Source organism: Pleurodeles waltl, chromosome 6 (assembly GCF_031143425.1).
Source record: "Pleurodeles waltl isolate 20211129_DDA chromosome 6, aPleWal1.hap1.20221129, whole genome shotgun sequence".
Lineage (NCBI taxonomy): Eukaryota > Metazoa > Chordata > Amphibia > Caudata > Salamandridae > Pleurodeles > Pleurodeles waltl.
This window is the reverse complement of record NC_090445.1, coordinates 1,609,434,215-1,609,454,338: the sequence shown is the minus strand read 5'-3', so window position 1 is coordinate 1,609,454,338 and position 20,124 is coordinate 1,609,434,215. Positions and strand designations below refer to the sequence as shown.

Here is a 20,124-nt window from a genome sequence, read left to right as displayed (position 1 = left end):
TGTAGGTTCAATGCGACTAGGCCAGTGGTGATAGCTTTTGGATGGGGCATATTGGGTTTGTCAAATCAAATGTTTAGATCCCCAAGAATGCATAGGTTGGAGTATAGTGTAATAAGGTTTGAGACTGTGTCTAGAAAAGCATCTGGGAATGTGGAGTTGTTAGGTGGAGGTCTGTAAAGGAGGAGAAAGTTACAGGAGGAAGTTGGAGTAGGGTGGCATCTGGTAAGGAGGGCTTCACAACCGTGTATGGAGATGTTGTCTGTTTTACTGAGGTTCAATGCCTGTTTGAATATATTAGCTAGTCCACCTCTTCTCTTGCCTATACGGTTTTGTGTGATGGTTTGATAGCCTGGAGGAACGGCTTTGTGCAACACTGGGGCCATGTCATCTCCCAACCAGGATTCAGTTATGAATAGTAAGTCAGGTTGTGTGTCTGTGAGCAGGTCGTAGATGTGATGCTTGTTTTTTTAGAGTGATCAAGCATTTATGAGCTGGCAGTTTAGAAAAGGTGTGTTAGTGGTAGTGTTGTTTTGTTTAGGAGAAGGGTAAGTAGTATAATGGGAGCTTGAAGCAGGAGTGTTGCTAGTTGTGATAACTGTTTGAGGCTCACAATAGTCTTGCTTTTCAATATAGTATTCCTCTTCCAGCAGGTTAAGGAGGCATTTTGTTGGGTCTGTGTGTGTGGGGGAGGTGGACTTGGTGGCTGAGAGAGCCATGAGGAGTGTACTGTTTTTTGTAGGGTAGTTTTATTATGTAATAGACAAGGGGATGCGAGGTTGCTAAGAGTGGCATGTTTTTTATGTTGTTTGCGTTTGTTTAGTGTGGATGGAGTATGGGTTAGGGGTGGTGAGGAGCATGTGGGTCATGATGTAAGGCTCTAAATTGTGCAATGGAGGAGAGGCGAGTGAATGAAAGTTGCTGGGTTGGGGTGCTTGTGGTAGGTGTTTGTGAAGAGTGAGAAAGTAGGGGTGGAGATAGGATGGAATTTGTATTCTTTGTGTAGTCGTGAGGGTGGGAGTGGGTATGACGATAAGTGTAATGTAAGTTTGTGTTGCTTTGATGTGCTGATGTTTGTGGTCGGTATTGTTTTTGTGGAATAGTGAGAGGGGATATTGGTGTAGTAGTTTTTGGTGAGGGATTTGTATGTGAGTTAGTGCTGGTGAGTGGAATGTGAGTGTTAGATGAGGTGTTGATGTGTTTTGGAGATGAATGTACGAGGTGTGTAAGAGGTGATGGATATGTGTCAGGGGAGTTAGTGTTAGTTGTGATGGCTGGAAGAGGTATTATGTGTGGTGGAGTGAAATGTGGGGATTGTATGGTTGTGTGTAATTGGTGAAGAGAGGGGAAGAGTGTTTGTAGATGGTGTGTTTGAAGGCAGGGTTTGGGCATTGTTATGATGACAGGTGGTCTGTGTGGAGCAAACAGCGGACAGTGTTGTTGGTTAGTATGAGCAGAGAGTGTGTATCTGGAAGGCTGAGACTGAGAGAAATGTATACTGTAGTTTTGTGTTGTGTGGGTGATGGCAGGTTGTGTTAGTGGGAGTGGACAGAGTAGTGTTTGCTGTGAGAAGGCAGTTTGACTGTAGTAGTTGTGGGGGATATGTGTATATGTGTTGTATGAAGGGTATTGTGTTGGGTGAGGAGGCAATGCAATCTGTCTGTGGTCAGTTTGTGATGTATGTGTTGGATGTCTTTGTAGAATATGTGTTTGCATGTTGATGGATGTGTAGGGAGTAAAATCATTTCTGGTCAATTGAGAATTGGGCAGCATTTCTGGCCCTAGTCCCTACCTGTCCTGAACAGGCCCAAACAGGCAGCTGCCCTTGCCCTCTCCGCCCTTTGCCTCGACGCCCGGGCTGAGACGCCCTGAGTCCTAGCCTTTAATAGCCCTACTGGCCATTAAGAAGCTGGTCCTAACCCTAGCCAATCCAAATTCAAGCCCTGATTCAACCAACTAATGGGAGACCCAGCCCTATTCACCAATCATAGCCCTATTCCTGACCAACAATCACAGCCCCAGCCCTAAAACCAGCAACCAATCAGAATCCCAGCCCTATCCACCAATCACAGCCCTAGAACCAACAGCCAATCAGAACCTCAGCCCTAACCACCAATCATAACCCCAGCCCTGGAGCCAACAACCAATGAAAGACCATCTCCCAACAACCTATCACAACAACATATGCAACAACCAATAGGAACTTATATAATGTGGTCAGGGGGAAAGGCAACTGCTGCTCTATTCAGAATCTCCTTGGATACAGACAGGCTGAATCCACACTTCCAAGCTAGCAGAGTCTACTTTCCAGGTAAGGGAGAGACTGTTTAAGAAACAAACACTGGAATACTGCTGGGCGCGCACTCTGAAATCAGGCTTTTTTAAAGGCAAAAATACAGTGGGGCAGACAGTTTTTAAGCACAATTTAAATCACAGAAACAGATTAAAACAGTCTCCTAAAAACACACTCTGCAAGATGTATGTAGCCTTTTTACTTAAAAGAGAAAAAAAGGGGAGGGGCCACAAAACTAGCAAGGCAATTCACACAGTCACGGCAAAAACTAATTACAAAAAAACACCACTTTAAAAGAGGCCAGGCTGCCTGAAACATGTGGCAACTGCAGCAAATCTGTTATCATGCAGAAAATGCCACAGCCGCAAAGTTTCATAATTCTGGTGGCCATGACAATATGTGGAAGCTCCCCAGTGGCAGGGGTGGAGACAAAAACAGTACCTCAATTCTGAAAGGCTTGGGACAGACCCAGGGGACGAGGAATAGTGTATAACCAAGGGCAAAGTTCAAGAGCACATAGGGGATGGCATCATGAGTAGGCTGGATGGGACAGGTGGTCACAAACTTAAACTTATCTGCCAACTTGTCCCATGAGAGAGGGTCCTGCCAGCGGGTCCTGAATTTCCAAGCTATAGGTACTGTGGATTCTGGGATTTGTAGTTTCTCTTTTTTAGTTACGAGTATCTAGAGGTGGGTTAACCAGCATATTAACAGGGAGAGCCAAGGCAGAGCCGAGCTAAAGGTGTGGCTCAGATACTAAAGCTGGTGCATGAGCCAAGCCCCGAAAATATTTGCTGTGTGAATCATTCAACAAACACGTAAAACATGATAAAGGGCCTGATTTAGACTTCGGCGTATGACGTTACTCTGTCACATATGTGACGGATAACCGTCCTCCGTATTATGATTTGGTTATAGAATATGGATATTGTAATACGGCGGACAGGATAGCTGACACGTTTGTGAAGGAGTAAACTGTACGCCAAACTCTAAAACAGGCCCTAAGTCTCTTCAAAATTAAATAAAGTGTATTCCTTTATCATGTGGAGGCTTTGGCATTGCCAGGGCACATTATAGCACTACGCTGAAAAGTACTCATTACAAAAGAGAGTTTTGCTCTATTGGTAGTCTGTAATCTCATTTTTAAAGTGCCTTCATATGTCATAATGAACAAAAAAGAGTTTTGGTGAAGTAAATTATTTACCTAAGAGCTCACTATTTAAGCAGGGAAGCTGCAATTCATTTGGATTGCTGTTTTCATTTTGTACAAGCCAGCTAGTAAATGGTATCTGTTTGTCTTCCCTTATGTGAAGAGGTTTTTTTCATACCAGATAACTTTTCTGCAGTTTTTGAAAAGTAGTGCAAACTCGACCCAAAGGCAATGGAGCTATATTTACATTAGCGCCAGTTACATTACACAAGGCTGCATTCATATATAGGCACAGAGAGATTAAGCGATTTGCCCAGAATCACAGGATGTTGGTCAGATGCCAGGACTCAAATCTGGCTGCCCAGTCTGCAGCTCTGACTGCAACCAGTGCTTAATTTGTGCTTGTTGTAACCGGTGCTAAGCACCGGCACTTATTTTTGAGGGCCGGCGTTTATTGTTCTGCCTCAAGCATTTACAGCGAGCAAAAGACACATATGAGAAAGACGGAGGAAGAGAAAAACTAAAAAGCTTCACAATGGGAGAAAGCAGAAAGCTGCAAGAGTGAGCTGAATGGGCAGGGAGTGGCTTTAAATGGATTAAAGAGGCCCAGGATGGCTTCGGGATTACGCTGCCTCAGTATTTCGCATTCGCACATTTAACTGCAGCAGCTGCATGTTTAAGAGGAGGGCTTTGAGCACCGGCACTTTTTTATTTACAAATTAAGCACTGACTGCAACGTCACATCATAGGACGAGGGAGGGAGGCAAGCACAAGCCGCCTGAAAGCCCGGCTCCTTATGGGCTCGACTTTCCCAACAGAACCTCAAGCAGGCTCGCTCCTGGCTCGAGCGTTCAGTGGCTCTCCCACCTCTGCGAGTCCCTACTAACAAGCCCCATCATGGGCACTCACAGAGGACTGTTAGAAGTTGTCAATCATTCCTTGGGCCAGATGACAGATTTGTTCAGCCAATACAGCCTTGGCCCTTCATAGTGCATGGCCCTAATGCAAAGCTCTAGCAGGGAAAAAGTCTGTATTTTTTCAAACAACGGCTCTGAAATAACACCAGTCTTGACCTTGGACTGAAAATAACCCGGTGGTTTAGCAAAAGTAGTACTCTATGTTTACACTAGTATGCAAATCAGTTGGTATTAGACTCACACTGGTTTCTGAAAGCCCCACTCGTCACCTCGATGGTGAGAAAAACGTTGTAACAGCCTCGCTCTTTAACGAGATGTTCTAAGCTGCTGGGTGCTGGCGAGATAAACACAGCCACGCGCACTTCTTCGGAGAAGCCCCTGTTGTAACACACCAGTCCAGATTTAGCACTGCCTCTCAGGTACAGTCATTCCAAATCCACCAGAATAGCCGTACGCAGTAAATCATCCGTGTTTATCATATTTCAACAAACCAGCAGAACTGGCGGGAAATCTTTGTTCACTCTCAGCCCCAGGTACTTTCAGACCAAACAGTGACGCAGCGTCAACGGAGATTGGAATGGAGGCGCGCACTTTTCTATAAAATGAAGGAATCGTCCACTGTTTAATTAGAAATGATCCCTTATAAGGCTTTAAATCAAAATGTGCACCATAACTTCCTATAATCCACTGCTTCACTGATGAGAAGAGTCTATAAAGGTCTGTCGATTTAGCCTAGCCAATGCTAGGGCAAGCTAAGACTAGGAATGCCGTCTAGCGGTCAAAGGTCACGGGTGCCACTTCATTCTTACAGCCATTCTGTCCAATTTTGTACAAACGCACAGTTGAGAATACCACAAGCAGGCGGTGCACCAATAAATATTGGCACACGATAAAATAAGGGGTGTATGAAATTTTAATTCTTGTGGAATTTTGCAAAATGTGCAACTTTCCACCTTCTAAATTTATGAAATAATGATTAATGCTTTTTGGCTCAATATGCAACTGTCAAGTCCTTGCAAAGACACATTCCAGCACAAATTTTAATTTGCAGGTTTCCTTTTCAGTAAAACACTAACAAAAAACGCCAAACTTTGTTTACATTTTTTTTTCTCAACAAAATCAGCAGCATTGTACATTTTCTCCAGCACAATAGTTGGAAAAATAAACTGCAATATTTTTTTTTTTAGAAAAGTTACCATGCTTATTAGCTTTATCGTACTTTTATTAATTTTGTTTCAAAACTTAAATTTGCACATTTCCTCAATAGCTATACTTTCACCTAAATCTATATTTTCACCTATAATCAATTATTCTGATTATCAATACGGTATTTATACAGTTTACCATGGCTGTTCAGGGTAGAATCACTTACTGTGATTGAATGTATGGCTAGAAAAATAAATGCATTTGTCTTCTCCATTCCCGACCTGTTGAGCAAAATGCAAGTCCTCATTTCAAGTGTCTCCAAGATAAATATGCATTAGGTTATTTTGCAAATGCATCTAAAATAGAACTGATTTGCATGTGTCTTGATTAAACATGACACCCTCCTCTCTTGCTGTTGCTTTCGAGGACTCTTGGTCGAAAACCCTCCTCTAGTTCAAGCTAGGTCCCAGATCCATGGACACATAAAAGGTGCAGCTAGTTCCTAATCTAAGAAGACCTCCCCCGAAATAGGAAATACTCTGTCTTGGGCATGTGAAACGTGGGTGCAGTTATACCTAATGGGATCCATTATGCATAGTTTTAACAGTTCTCTCTTCATCCTCTGGACCCTGACAGGTCTTCCACTCCCTGCCAGTATTACCAAGCAGCAGATGGCAATACGTTTCTCTCCTCCACCCCTGACCTGATGAGAGAAATCACAGAGCTTCTGCTTCATTCAACCAATAGTTGGCACTGTCTGCTGAAAAAAGCACTGGCAACGCCAAGGCGGACGCCGTTTGCATGGTTTGCAGTGTGGGAGCGCAAACAAATTTCTTAGACGTGAGATAAACACAAGAAAAAAATAGATGCTACAGAAAATAAGTCAACACTTTTTGGTAGCATCAATTTTTCATTGAGATGCTTTTATCCCTCATTGCTACTAGGTCACTTATCAACTGATTTCAGTTATAAAATAGCCCCTCGTATACTCCCAGGAAGGTGGAAGGACACACCTAAACAGCCAATATAAATTTGCAGGGGCATGTGTTACACCTCTCTCATAAACCTTAAGTTAAAGAGGGTCCTGGCTTTAGCCCTGTTGAAAGCTCCCCACCTCTCTCTTGCCTCTGACCTGATGATTGCAATCTTGGAAATTCTGCTTGGCCTCAGCCCTGATTGCCGGAGCCTGGCCTCCGCCCAGCTAACAGGAAGTTCCCAACACTTAATTGATCTTGGCTTTCTGACCAGAAGCTCGAAGATTGTGCCTCGCCCCCCCCCCCTCCTGATAAAAGGCTTCAGAACTCAGCTATGCTAGCTGGGTGCTGCCAGCCTCAGATAATGACAGGAAGATGCATCTCCCGACTGGCACGTACCACAGCTTTTGCCCTGGACTTTCAGTGCATGATAAAAAGGCTACGGATCTCCATCCTTATCAAAAAAGGGCTCACCCTCTGCTTGACCTTCACAATGCCGGCAGGAAACTCTCAAATTCTCCTTGACCTTTGAGATGCTGATTGGCCACTATGGCCCTCATTCTGACCTTGGCGGTCTTTTCGCGAGACCGCCGAGTTACCGCCGCGGTGAAGACCGCCGACCGCGGCGGTATGCCGCTGTGCGCATTCCGACCGCTGGGAGCGTTCCACCGGGAAACCGCCAGCAGCCACACTGGCGGTCGGCGGAAAAGTGGAGACTGGTCAACCTCCACCGCCACGCCAGCAGAACACCGCCCACAGAATTACGACCCACATATCTGTGTGGCGGTCTTCTGTTGGCGGTGTTCTGTTGGCGGTCACCTCCCCATGGCTCCCGTCGCCTCCCGGAGGACCAACGCACAAGGTAAGTTGACCGTCCGTGAGGGGAGGGGGAGGGGGGGTGTTGTGTGATGTGGGCGTGCATGGGGGTGTGCGTGTGAGTGTGTAGAGGGGGTGTGTGAGTGCGTGTATGCGGGCGGGGGGTGCTGCTGTGTCTATGGGTAATGTGTGCTGTTCGGCAGGTGCGGATGTCTGCATGTATGTGTGCGGGTATGTGTCCCCGTTGTGTATGTGTGTGTAGGGGGTGTGTATATGTGCATGTTGGGGGTGTGTGCATGTCGGGGTGCATGTATGTGCATGTCGGGGTGGGGGTGGGGAGGGGGTTCGTACCACCTCTGGGGGGTGGCAGGGGGGTGGAGGGTGTGGGGGGAGGACTCGGGTGGGTAGTGGGGGGTGGGGGAGACCCCTATCAGTGCCAGGGAAGGAATTCCATGGCCCCGATAGTGCTTACCGCCATGGTTCGAATGGCGGTTCCCGACCACCAGAAACCGCGGCGGTAGGCAGGGTCATGATACCGTTGGCGGTCTTGGGACGACCGCCGGGCCGGAGTGCGCAAACTCCAGCCCGGCGGTCATGACCGCCGTGGCGGTCGGAGTGGGGAAGTGGCGGTCGATCGCGGCGGTGACCGCCGTGGTCAGAATGCCATTTTTCTGACCGCCGGTCTGTTCGCGGTCCGACCGCCGCCTCTCCGCCGACCGCCAAGGTCAGAATGAGGGCCTATGTCCTATGAGAGGCTCCCAATGTCATCCTTTGTAAACGCAAAGAAGAAACTGACACTGAACCAAAGGTCTCAGCTGGGCATCCCAAGCACTCAGGAAGGGACCCTTAGGAAGTGGTGAACCCACTGGTGCAGGGGTGTGGAATTTATTAAAATATCTACTTGTCCACGGGACAGGTTGCTTCTCAAATCTACTTGTCCTGTAAAAAGATCTACTTGTCCCTTTGGTGCCATGTAGTGTGGCGCCAAATTATGGCAGCAATCTCATTATGTAAGAGCTCTGATAATAGCCTCTCTGATTATGCCAGGGCTACTACCATAGTAGGGCTTGAATACTTGCAGTTTCAATCCCTACTGTAGCAATTTCCTTATTTTTCCACCTTTAAACAGATCTGCATACTGGGGCTGGAGGAAGCAGTAAGCAATAGTTCCAGGGCTGGAATGCCTTTGAGTCTGCAAACCTACTAACCTGCATGTTTTAAAGATCTTCACCAGCTTCTCTCTAATATTTTCCCATAATAAGAAAGGTTGGAAATTTACTCCTGACAATGGCAGAATTAGAACTTCTTCCAGGGTTGGGAAGAAAGTGGCTGGAGGGAAAATGAACTTGCAAATGCTCAATAGATTTTCACATGAGCAAATCTACACATGCGTATTTACCCATGCTAAAATACAGTTCACAAATATTTTATAGGGGTACGACATATACCATGGGTGCACTTTTGTGACTTTCTTTAAGAATTTGGGGCCACATGTAGGTAGGTTCAGATTTGCGACCCGCAAATTGCGAGTCGCAAATCCGAATGTAGGATGGTGTCCCTGACACAATCTGTGACTCGCAAGGGCTTCGCAAATGCACACCTCATGAATAATCATGAGGTGGGTCGCAATTTGCGACCCCCTTGCGAATGGCGGCCTCACAGGGATGGTGGCCTGCTGGAGACAGCAGACCACCATGTCTGTGACTGCTTTTCAATAAAGCAGTTTTTTTTTTGTTGTAATGCAGCCCGTTTTCCTTAAAGGAAAACGAGATGCATTACAAAAACGAAAAATTAAACGTTTTCGTTTCATTTTTTCAGAGCAGGCAGTGGTCCTGCGGACCACTACCTGCTCTGAAAAAATGTTTACAGTGACATTCACAATGGGGTAAGGGTCCCAGGGGGACCCCTTCCCTTTTGTGAAAGTGTTAGCACCCATTTGAAATGGGTGCAAACTGCGATTGGTTTGCGCCCGCGTTCGCAAAACAATCCTACATTGCACTGCGAGTCGCAATTAGGAAGGGAACACCCCTTCCTAATTGCGAGTCGCAAACCCGTTTTGCGATTCGGTAACCAGGTTACCGAATCGCAAAACTGGGTTTGTGCATCGCAATGTGCTTTTTGCACGTCGCAAACAGCGAAAGTCGCTGTTTGCAACATGCAAAAAGCTACCTACATGTGGGTCTTGGTCCCTAATTAGGTCTGGTGTTAAAGACATTTTGTTTTTATTAAACTTCTATTTCTCTCTCTTTCGGCTGGCTTTACTGTGAGTGATCGCATTCTTCTCTTCCACAAGGAGCATATTGGCACACAAAGTAGTTTTGTTCAGTGTCAGGAACTACAGTGGCAATCAGTGACGTAACGAAACTGGAGGGTGCCCCTTTGCAAAGAACATGGAGGAGCCCCCTCTCCAGACTCACTCAGGGCAGGTGCTGTGCTGAAGGGGCCCCCTGGAGGGAGGCTGCGGGGCCTTTGTTATGCCACTGGTGGCAACGTGTGCTTTTAGAGTTCAAAAACGTTTTGTTTTTTTTTTGCCAGTGTTTGTTACAATGTTGAGGGCCTGGTAGCTCCCACATCAATAAAGTGTTACAAAAGCCATGTCAAAACAAGACCCGCATTGATGAAACTAAAAGACTTATAAAAATATGTCAGATCAGTTGGCTTTGTCAGTGTTTGTTTATTTTCATGCTTCCCATAATCGTGTTGAAAATGGTTACACTGATTTTCCATTAGAAATATTTTTGGTAAATACTAGCATGCATCAAAACATTGTACTAAATGACACCTCATTTGCATCTAATCAGAGAGCATTCTGGGAGCATTATACTTAGCCTCATAGCCTAAACTTTTCAAACATGTGTATACACGTTTTTTTTATTTGTACTGGAACCAACGTCAGTAGTGAAGTGTGACCTTAAAACATTTATTTACAGCACTCACCCTAATAATGAAGGTTTTCAAATAATGAACCATAAATACAAGTTCGAACAGCATTACATTTTGGAAACAAATTACCTCAACTGTAGAGAGTTCCACTCTCTGTAAACAGGCAGCCAAAGGGTTTGTGCTGCAGAGGGTTGGGCCTACTTGTCCCAAGGACAAAGTAAACATAAAAACTTGTTGCCCTTGACCCCAAACAAGATGGCCCGGGCATCGGGGCCCATAGGAATTTAATTTCACATCCCTGCCTGGTGGTCGGTTGGTCCCTACATCATTGTGATATCCCAAAAGTAGGCACAGTGGGCTCACCCTTGACTCCTTTACTAGAGAGTTTAGAGCAGTGGTTCTTGACCTTTTGATTTCTGTGATTTCTTAATCATTACCGGAATCCAGGGTCCCATACTGAATCCTTATTAAAATCCAGGGATCCCCACTGAATCATTATTAAAATCCAGGGACCCCAGCCTAAGCAATTTTGATGATTGACACCACAAAACAATACACACAGTAACAGAAACAAAAAATGAATCAAACAAGTACACAACCGATGAAAATGTTAACTTAATTCACAAATATATATATATATATATATTTTAACTAGAAGGTTGGAGCTTTTTTTAAATTCAGTTGAGGTCAAACATATTCCATACTAATTTCTCTTTAAGGCACTTGCACTACTCCCACGAGTCAGTCTGAGGATGCCAACTTAAGATTTAGCATCCAAATTCAAATTCCTTCCCATTTACAAAACGCTCTTTGTTTATATACACTTGAATAATCTGTTAATACTATTTTATTTTCTAAGCAGTTGCGGCCCCCTGTACAGATGTTGTAGACCCCCAAGGTTCCCCAGACCCAGTGCTTAATTTGTAAATAAAAATGTGCCGGTGCCCAAAGCTCTCCTCCGAAACACGCAGCTGCTGCAATTAAATGTGCCAACACAGAACACTGAGGCAGCGTAATACTGAAGTGATCTCGGGCCTCTTCAATCAATTTACAGCCACTACACGCCCCTTCAGCTCACTCTTGCAGCTTTTTTGTGACGCTTTTTTGTTTTTCTCTTCCTCCTTCTTTCCTATATGTGTGTTTTGCTCGCAGGAAATACTTGAGGCAGAAAAATAAGTGCCAGCCCTCAAAAGTAAATGCCTGTGCCAGCACCGGAACCACCGGCTCAAATTAAGCACTTGCCAGACCACAAGTTGAGAACCGCTGGTTCAAAGTATACCTCGCTGTTGGAAAGGTAACTGGAACCATTAGGAAGTAAAAATTAAAAATGCATAAGGAATGACTGAGAAGAACACTTTTATTGCAAACTTATGAATTGAAATGACTGTGAACAGAGCAATAGGCTAATTTTACCAAAACAGATTTGATACACCGTGAACAAGACTAGCTTTAAATGAATGAAACTGACTAATGGTCAAGACTGACTTTTAATAAATGAAACTGATATCTAATGACTAACTTTATATAAAAGAAACTTGGTCCATTTAACAACAGTGACATCCAGTGAGCAGACAAAACATGCATGATTTCTAGCCAACACATCTGTCAGTTATTGAAACTGACACCCAACAAATAAAAAACAGACCTTGAAAGAGTGAGGCTGACTTCCAGTCCACCAATCTGCGGTTGGAGGAGATAGGATCTAATGGGCAAATTGCAGACAATGCACACAGGACACCCCACATTCTGTGATCCTAGGCAAAATACTTCACCACCTTGTCCCTCAGAGTTCGTATCTACTAACACACTAGAAGCATCTACAGGTAATACTATTTAGAGTGAGCACTATAGAAAACTGTTAATTTGTCCATTTATTCATCCATTGATTCATTTTGACTTCAAGTGAACTAGATGTAACTCAAATAAAACCGAATTTCAATTAACGAAACAGACTTCCATGAATGGAACTAACTTTCATTGAATTTCCTTTTGAATGATTGAGATTGTTAATAGGCATGGGTGGAACTTGCGGCGTCTCCTAAAATCTCTGCGGGATTCCACGGAGTTCCGCAAGCGGCAACATTTCGGTACATCACGCAGCTCACTGTGATTTTGAGCGCTGGGATCTTGTCCTGCGCTGTAAAATCAGCAGATATGGCGCAGTACTCTGCTTCTTCCTGCTGCTCCAGTAGATTTCCTACTAGAGCGGCAGCTTCTGTAATGCTAGTGGCAGCTTTCGCAACGTAAGCAGTAGCGACCTGCCCCGAACGCCCGCATTGAGAAATCACGCCCAGAGGCATTCTAGCGCCTGAAAATCATGCTAGGGGATGCACATTTCTCACTCGCGACACTGCAGTTCATTGAGTTTACCCAGAACGCAGAGCTTCAGGGGTAATGCGGAGTGGGCAAAACTCGAGAACTGTGGCAGCGCAGCAAAAAGTTTTGCCTTCCCGTAATTATAAACTGATGAATGAGTCTTTATTATAATAATTTAGTACTTTGATGGGTCATGCCCACCTAAAATGGGAATACATCAATTTCTTTTGAACACGGCTCTTTCATAATGAGTGACACCCACTCCTGATGAGTGAGTTAGCCTTCTAATGGATCACTGAGTTAGATTAGACGGAAGGTGTCTGCTATCCAATAAATGCACACAACTGTATATCAGATCTATGTGAACCTCATCAGAAACAACAGCTGTGTTCCCTGGCCCCCACTTTAGTCACACATCCTACTAAAACAGTTCATCAAGTGAAAACAACGCAAGCAGCTAATCTTACCATACTCAGTGAAGCAAGCCTTGTGGAACTTCCCGATGTAGAACTCCAGCCCAATGATGGCGAACATGACAATGGCAAAGAAGAGCAGAAGCCCAATCTGCAGCAGAGGTACCATAGCCTTCATGATAGATTTAAGGACGACCTGAAGACCTGTGGGAGGGCACAGGAGAAGATTGTTAGTGATACCAGCTAAGTGGCTGAACTCTCCAGGAGTAACGCTCACTACACAGCGGTGGTCCATCTACTAAACCTATTTCACAGCACAGATGTGTGAAATTATCAAACTGCACAACTTCTTCAACTTCCCAGAGATGGTTGGGAAAACCCTCGTGTAGTTGTCTAGCTGCTTACTTTTCACTGCCACAAGGGTTGTGGGTTAATATTGTGCAAATGACTAATTTGTCATTTTATTTCAGCAAAGTATGCACTTCTATGTGAAACATGAAGGATTTCCTACATCACAAATCAATACACAATCGCGAGAACATTTAGTACAGTTTAGTTCTACACCCAACGTTTTTTACATCATATTATATGTTTTAATTTAAAAACTACTTTCGTAATGCTCACGTTTGAATCTATTTATTTAATTCGCCCCATAAACCTGTACACATTAATTTTAAAATGTTCTAAGGATGTTTTCAAAACCTACTTCTTTTAATGAAACACTTCCAACAAACGCCACCTTTCGACAGAAAATCTGCCACAAAATTCATTTTGAGTTACACAATTTTGATAAAGAAGTAAAGGAAACACCTTTTGCCTATTCTGCAACTTTCTTTTGAGTTTTTTGTATTTTTTTTACTGCATTAACACCATGGCTTATGTGACATTGTAGAGTGGGTGGGAGTTTCAGATCAGAGAAGTGAGACAAAGCATACAGGAATCTCATGTCACAACTAAAATTCATTCTAACCTGGCTATTTATAACCTTTTCTTTGATAAGAGCTACTTATGTTCAATTAAAATAACCCCAGCTACTAATCAGACAAGAGTGCAGTAATGGCCACCCCATGGAAGACTGCCAGCAGGGACCACCTCAGTGCATCAGAAAAGGTTGCCACCAGTAATGTAAAAAGACTTTAGCAATTTAGAATGCCTCTACATGGGTAATACATAACCACCATAGAAACAATGCCCCTGGCACTAACATATTAATATGAGTAATAGGTCTCCCTAACGCTGCATGATTTATATCTCAAATATTAGCATTGAATACATTGTGGATATTTGACCAATTTTACCCCAAATATCAGCCTATGAATTCTAAAAATACAACACATTTTCATCTTGAGTACTCAAATTTCAGTTTTGATTCAACCAAGCAAACTATTCTAATGTATTAGGCTGGGGTGCAGACAGGAGAGCTACTCATAATTAGCTGGAGAGCTACGAGTAGCTCACGAGCTACTCATTGAAGTCTGCTCTAGATACACAGCCTGCTCTACATACACAGTTACATAATGATGCCCATGCAGGTTATCAGTGAGCATCAAAGGTAGTCTCAAATGTTGGGAAACTATAAATAATGACAAACTATTTCCAGCTCTGCAACTCACACAACAGAGTAGTTTTCCATAAGAGTGATTTTCATATTCAGAGACATAAACTATGTATATTGGTGAATCCATTTTAGTTCTTATTAGGAATCAGGGGCTTAGCTTAGCCTTTGGCTTGCAGATCTGTGCCCCCGTCTCCTAGTGACCTTTTACCTGCTTAGCTTGCTCTGTTTTATTCTTTTTATTATATTAATTCTTCTAAGATGGCTGCCATTGTTTAAATTTTATAAAAATGTTTTGATCTACATTATCAGTGCCACTCTGAGAAGGCGTTATTATCAGAGTCATGATCAGTGATGTACGTAGGTATGGTCATCATGTCCCTTTCTCACTCATGTGTGATAGGAACATAATGTGAACTCGTTGGGGATTGTTTATATAATTGCCCCCACAAGTCTGCCTCCTTATCAGTTGTTTAGGGACATACCTCTGTCAGGGATCCTACATGATCTGTATAAATACATCTCACATGGACAAGATCATTATAAGGGTTCCTTCCAGATGCCATCTATGCTGCACATCATCTTCCTGCAGAACTCCACCTTTGTGTCACCAGGGAGTCTGACCTAGAGATCTCATTGCAAGGTAACGAGGGTTGGGGGGGGCGATTGCCATTGACATGGTACTGGCATATTAGGTTTAGCTTACCTAGCTCTCATTGGGTTAGAGATTAGGTTCTCTTTGCTAGGAATTGTATATCTCATGTTTATTGTAAGATGATGAGGAGTTTATATTCACAACTCTGCTTCTTTTACTGTTTATTAACCTAATCATTGTAGCACATGCATTTTATTGTAGATTGCAGTCTTTTCAATAAATATGTTGGAAACTCCCCTGCATCGCCTTCATTGCCTTTGCATGTATGAAACTTGTTGCTAACATGAGAAAAGGATAACTTCTGTTTCACCACGACTTCCCTGAGAGGTCTTATCTAGAGTCCATGCGTAAGGCTGCCAGAAATCACCTTTGCTTTCTGAGTTTTGATGAGGTACTGCTTGTGAGCCGGGTGAGTTGGGCCGACAGTTGCGACTTGTTGTAAGAGTGGCATAGTCGCCTACAAGCAAAAGTGATTCCCCCCCCCCCAAACCAGCAGTCTCACCTAGGAGCAAGAGTCCAACTATGACATTATCTGTCAACCAGACTCCTCATCCAGGAGGATGATCATGTCCAGCACACAGAAGTAAAACATGTGTGTGTTAGATGTTTCTATGCCCCATGTTCTAATGGCTCTTAAAACCACAGGTGCGATGATAAGAGCTGGTTGGCCAAAAAATAATTATAACTAAACAAGGGAGAGTATCAGAAAAACTTCAACATTTATTGCTCAGCAGGATGACACAAAGACGAGGGGACGTTTAGAAGCACAAATGGACTTGTGATACTTTCCTAGGACAGACAATACCACAAATCAAATTTTGATTTTGTGGCCCAGAGTACAAATTCACAGGGCTATAGTATTATCAATGTTCAACTCAGGGCTTCATTATGAGTTTCCCAGAATTCTGGGAAGTGATAAGGGGGATGAAATTAATGATTCCAGCTGATATCTCTTTCCTGGTATCTGGGCAGTACAGTAAGGTACCTAAGAACGGGAAATAACATTGAAACCCAGGAACACCCAGACAGTTATCTCTTGGTGATTTCCAAGTCCAGGTCCGGTTCTACTTATAGTGTCCACCTGTGATCTGGTGGAAAGTGTAAACATATATGTATGTACTTTTACCAGCTGATCAAATGCACAGGGCACAGCCTCGCTCATATATCATCCCCTATTAAATGTGGCTGTAGGAACACCAGATTACTCAGAGTCATACAAGGTGGAATCCTCCCTAGAAGATACCACCCTGGCCAACTTGTAACAGAGGACTCAGTGGTGATCATGTTACTGACCCAACCTTGAAGAAAGCTGCATCACATTGTGGAGGTTTAGATTTGTAAACTTTGGAACTGCAACTACGTCATTGCAAAACAATCTTTGACCCCCGCACTATCTTAGCAGTGCCCGGGGTTATTGTGTGAGTTAGTATATCAATGTGAAACGAGAGAACATCTCTCATTACAGAACGTAGATCGGTTCAGACAGATTTTACTAAATTGTTAACTTATTGTTCTGGCTGTTTTCTTCTTAGAAATTAGTGACATTATTCAAGTCTCCCCCAGAGCTGTAGCAAGGACATTCTAGGCCAGAATGGAGTATGGACGCAAGTCATTAATGTCAAAGTTCTTGTTCCAGATGTAGAGCAATACTGCATTGAGGTTCTTTTGTAGCGAAAAGGCCACATCAAGTTCTCCGGGTCCAGACGTGAGTAGCTCATCAACTCCATGTCTTTGCTCTGCATGTTGGAACTTGTAGTTCTCTTCATTCGGTAATAAAAAGGACTGCAAGTTCAGAGAAAAATTCCGAACAGGATTAGATTCTCTCTCGTGGACCTGAGGAATTTAAGACCTCAGAGACCATTGTGCAGTAACTCCAACAGAGTAGGAAGTACAGGGTTAGGATGCATATATGAGTTTAGCTACAGGATTAAAGGAAAGCCATGTTAGAGCTAAGATACACAACAAAGAGAAGGCCATAATAAAGCCAGGCTAAAGGATGAAAAGAAGGCTATGTTACAGCTAGGTTGCAGGATGAAGAGAAGACTGTATTAGACCCAAGTAAAGATAGAGGATAAAGAGAAGACCATATTAGACCTAGGTTACAGGACAAAGAGAAGGTCATAATAGAGTTAGGTTACAGAACGGATAGAATGATTCACTAGAGTTTGGGCGTGGCTTAAACGTCATCTCCATATTTGTGGCTGAATGCTTATACATTAAATGGTTGCGAAGGGTATCAAATGGGTCACTGTATACAAATGGTGCACAGGGAAGTCTTTCCTTGTGCTTGGCTATCGTACAGATCATTCAGTACATTCTGATGAAGATGAGAATCCGACAGGGAGAAGCTATGCAGGCTGGTAATGTTAGAGGGAGAGTGCATATGTAGTTACTGCAGTACGAATAATAAATAATCGTTAGTGAGCACTGCAGAATGGTGAAGAAATACAAACAGTTGAGAGTTGGGCTCTGGCTGGCGAGGAAGGTAGTCAACAGAGCGGTAGCTCAATAAAAAAATCCAAACTGCCTAAACCTACTGATGAGATAAGGTGACTGGAGATAAACTAATTTAATTTAGAGTTTCCATGAAATCCTCTTCCTGCTACCCAGGAAGGGGACTCGCATGCACTGTGCCTATTGGCTGAGACCAAGAGCCACCCTATGAGGAAACTGAAGGATGGAGAGAGGTGGACACTGTATTAACAGTTTCTCAGATGGGCTACAGGATTCTGTTTGCTTCCAAAGACAAGCAGGAGATATTTTAAGACTGGATTGCATTCTAAATGGTAATGTAAGACTGATAGAGGTGTGAAGAGGGAGTGTTTGATTGATGGAGAAACTCCTTGCTCATCAGGGAGTAACAGAAACAAAGTATGTGGAACCAAACCCTCTTAAATATAAATAAGGTACACTCTTTTATTACACAGATCTGCGGCAAATATCTTTCTTTTAAGGAAACTGTGCTCACCACACCCCTTTAGGATTGGTACATTCCTCATTTACCCTCCCATCTGAAAGAGGATCCGACTGCCTGAGACATTTTCAACATAGTTAGTGCTTTGGTGCCTCTGGCTGGGGATTCAGACTCACACCATCATCCATTAGGAAATAGTAATAATATTTTTATCCTACTTGCAAGCCTCAAATTAGTACAGAGTGGGCACAATTACTACGAGGCACTATTAAAACATATTGCAAAACTTAATTTACTTCCTACTGCTATATAACTACTCTGAAGGGTACACTCTCGCTATACTGTTGACAATATATCACAGGACAATAATATCACATCTGCTACATTGACTCAACCACTATATCACAAGGTAAATAATTGCAGAGGTAAGAACTGTAATTATATAGCACCCAATGACGATGTAGTGGTAGACATTTTATTGGGTACACCAATAATAACGACCTTGATACACTGTCGTAAAATCCTATGAATAAAGTAAAGTATTATAAAAAGTCAAAAATATTTGATTTGTGAATGGTTGTTCATCGTGTCAGTAGTTCTGTGTCAATGGCACAGATTCAACAATAAATTTGGTGTATCACAACTGATAGCTCATTTTCACGCCTATCCCGTCATATCGTCCTTGATACTACATATGATTAGAGTCATTCCATTTCGGATCCCAATGGATGTGGTGAAAAAGGTTTGCATACTTCACAATTATACTGATTTGATCTCATGGGTCTGAACATGGTTCCAAATAGATCTGTGCTCTTTACAAAGAGGGCATAAGTGTGCACATGTCACCAGCTGCCACAATACTCATTGAGTTATATTGGTAATATAACGTGTATTTTCACTACTGACAATCTATCTTATATATACTCTATCTTGTAAAATTCCATATGGTGTCCAAGAAGATCATTTTCAAAGATAGTTGCAAAAATCTACGTTGGATTCTACTGACAGTAGAACATAAATTTGAATTACAGCCACCTTAAATATACTCCATCCGGCATACTTAAAAGTCTACATGCTATAGTTATGTGTCCATTGAAAGTGGACACCTTGGTAATAGCATCCATCTACATCAAAAGCAGAAAATCTCTCATTTAACCCATATAATCCCAATTTCAAAGCCTACATACCTACGGTAACCAAATTACATAATTTACAAGGATAAACAATTATGCTCTAATTATCAGAAAATGACTCTGGAGAGTTAGGTCTCAAATTAAAAATCACTGTCAAGGTTTTTGAAAAATGTATCTGCAATCATCACAAGAAAGTGATGCTCCTATTTTCCATCACACCCATATGTGTGCTTCAGATTCAGTGTGGTAGTTCCAACTTGCAGGGGGTAAATGAGGAGGGTTCTAAGGTTCTCTGCTGTGTTTTTCCACAGAAAAGGAGTTCATTCATCAGATCTCAGAAAAATCTACAAAAAAGCAACTGTGTGTGAGTGACAGTGAGTAGCGCTGTGGAAACTCACCAGAAACTCTGAAGGTGCTGGCATTACACAATTGATGACAATACATATACAGTCCAGCTATAATGCATGGGGTTTTCAATAATTGTATGAGCTGTGTCTAGTGTTCTTGTTGAAGGTTAGTGGTGACTTCACCATTCACACATAATAGCATAGTCACACTACTGTAATCAGTGAGTAATCTGTGCTGGTGGATGTCAGTGGTGGACTCTGGCACTCATTTTTGGGGACATGGACTTATTTTTCATCATTAGACTTTGACCCGGAGCAAAAGGGATAAAGGCGAAATATTGACAAAGGGATAAAGAAAGGATACAAAGAACCTACAAGAATGAGACATAGACAAGAAGTGTAGAGTGGTACAAGAAAGCGACAAGAGGTGGAATCAAAACTAAGTAGCCTTAGTATTTGGCAACCCAGCCACTATTCTTGGTTCCTAGGAAACAGTTAATCCTTTCACTTATTTTTAAATAAATTAAGCCCTGACTGTAATTACATATTACAGCTGAGCGGCAACATCACAATCCTTGCAACTAAGGCCAAATGACAATGTAACTGAAAGCCCAC

The 20,124-nt window shown here is 43.0% G+C and overlaps 1 protein-coding gene across 1 annotated transcript in view; it reads right to left on the bottom strand.

Moving 5' to 3' along the window:
- The window catches only part of CACNA1B (calcium voltage-gated channel subunit alpha1 B), an 856,833-nt gene that overhangs the window by 476,752 nt on the left and 359,957 nt on the right, over nt 1-20,124 (bottom strand). The window contains exon 5 of the mRNA XM_069241492.1: nt 12,960-13,109. Coding sequence (XP_069097593.1) covers nt 12,960-13,109 — 150 coding nt within the window. The remainder of the gene's footprint in view (nt 1-12,959; nt 13,110-20,124) is intronic.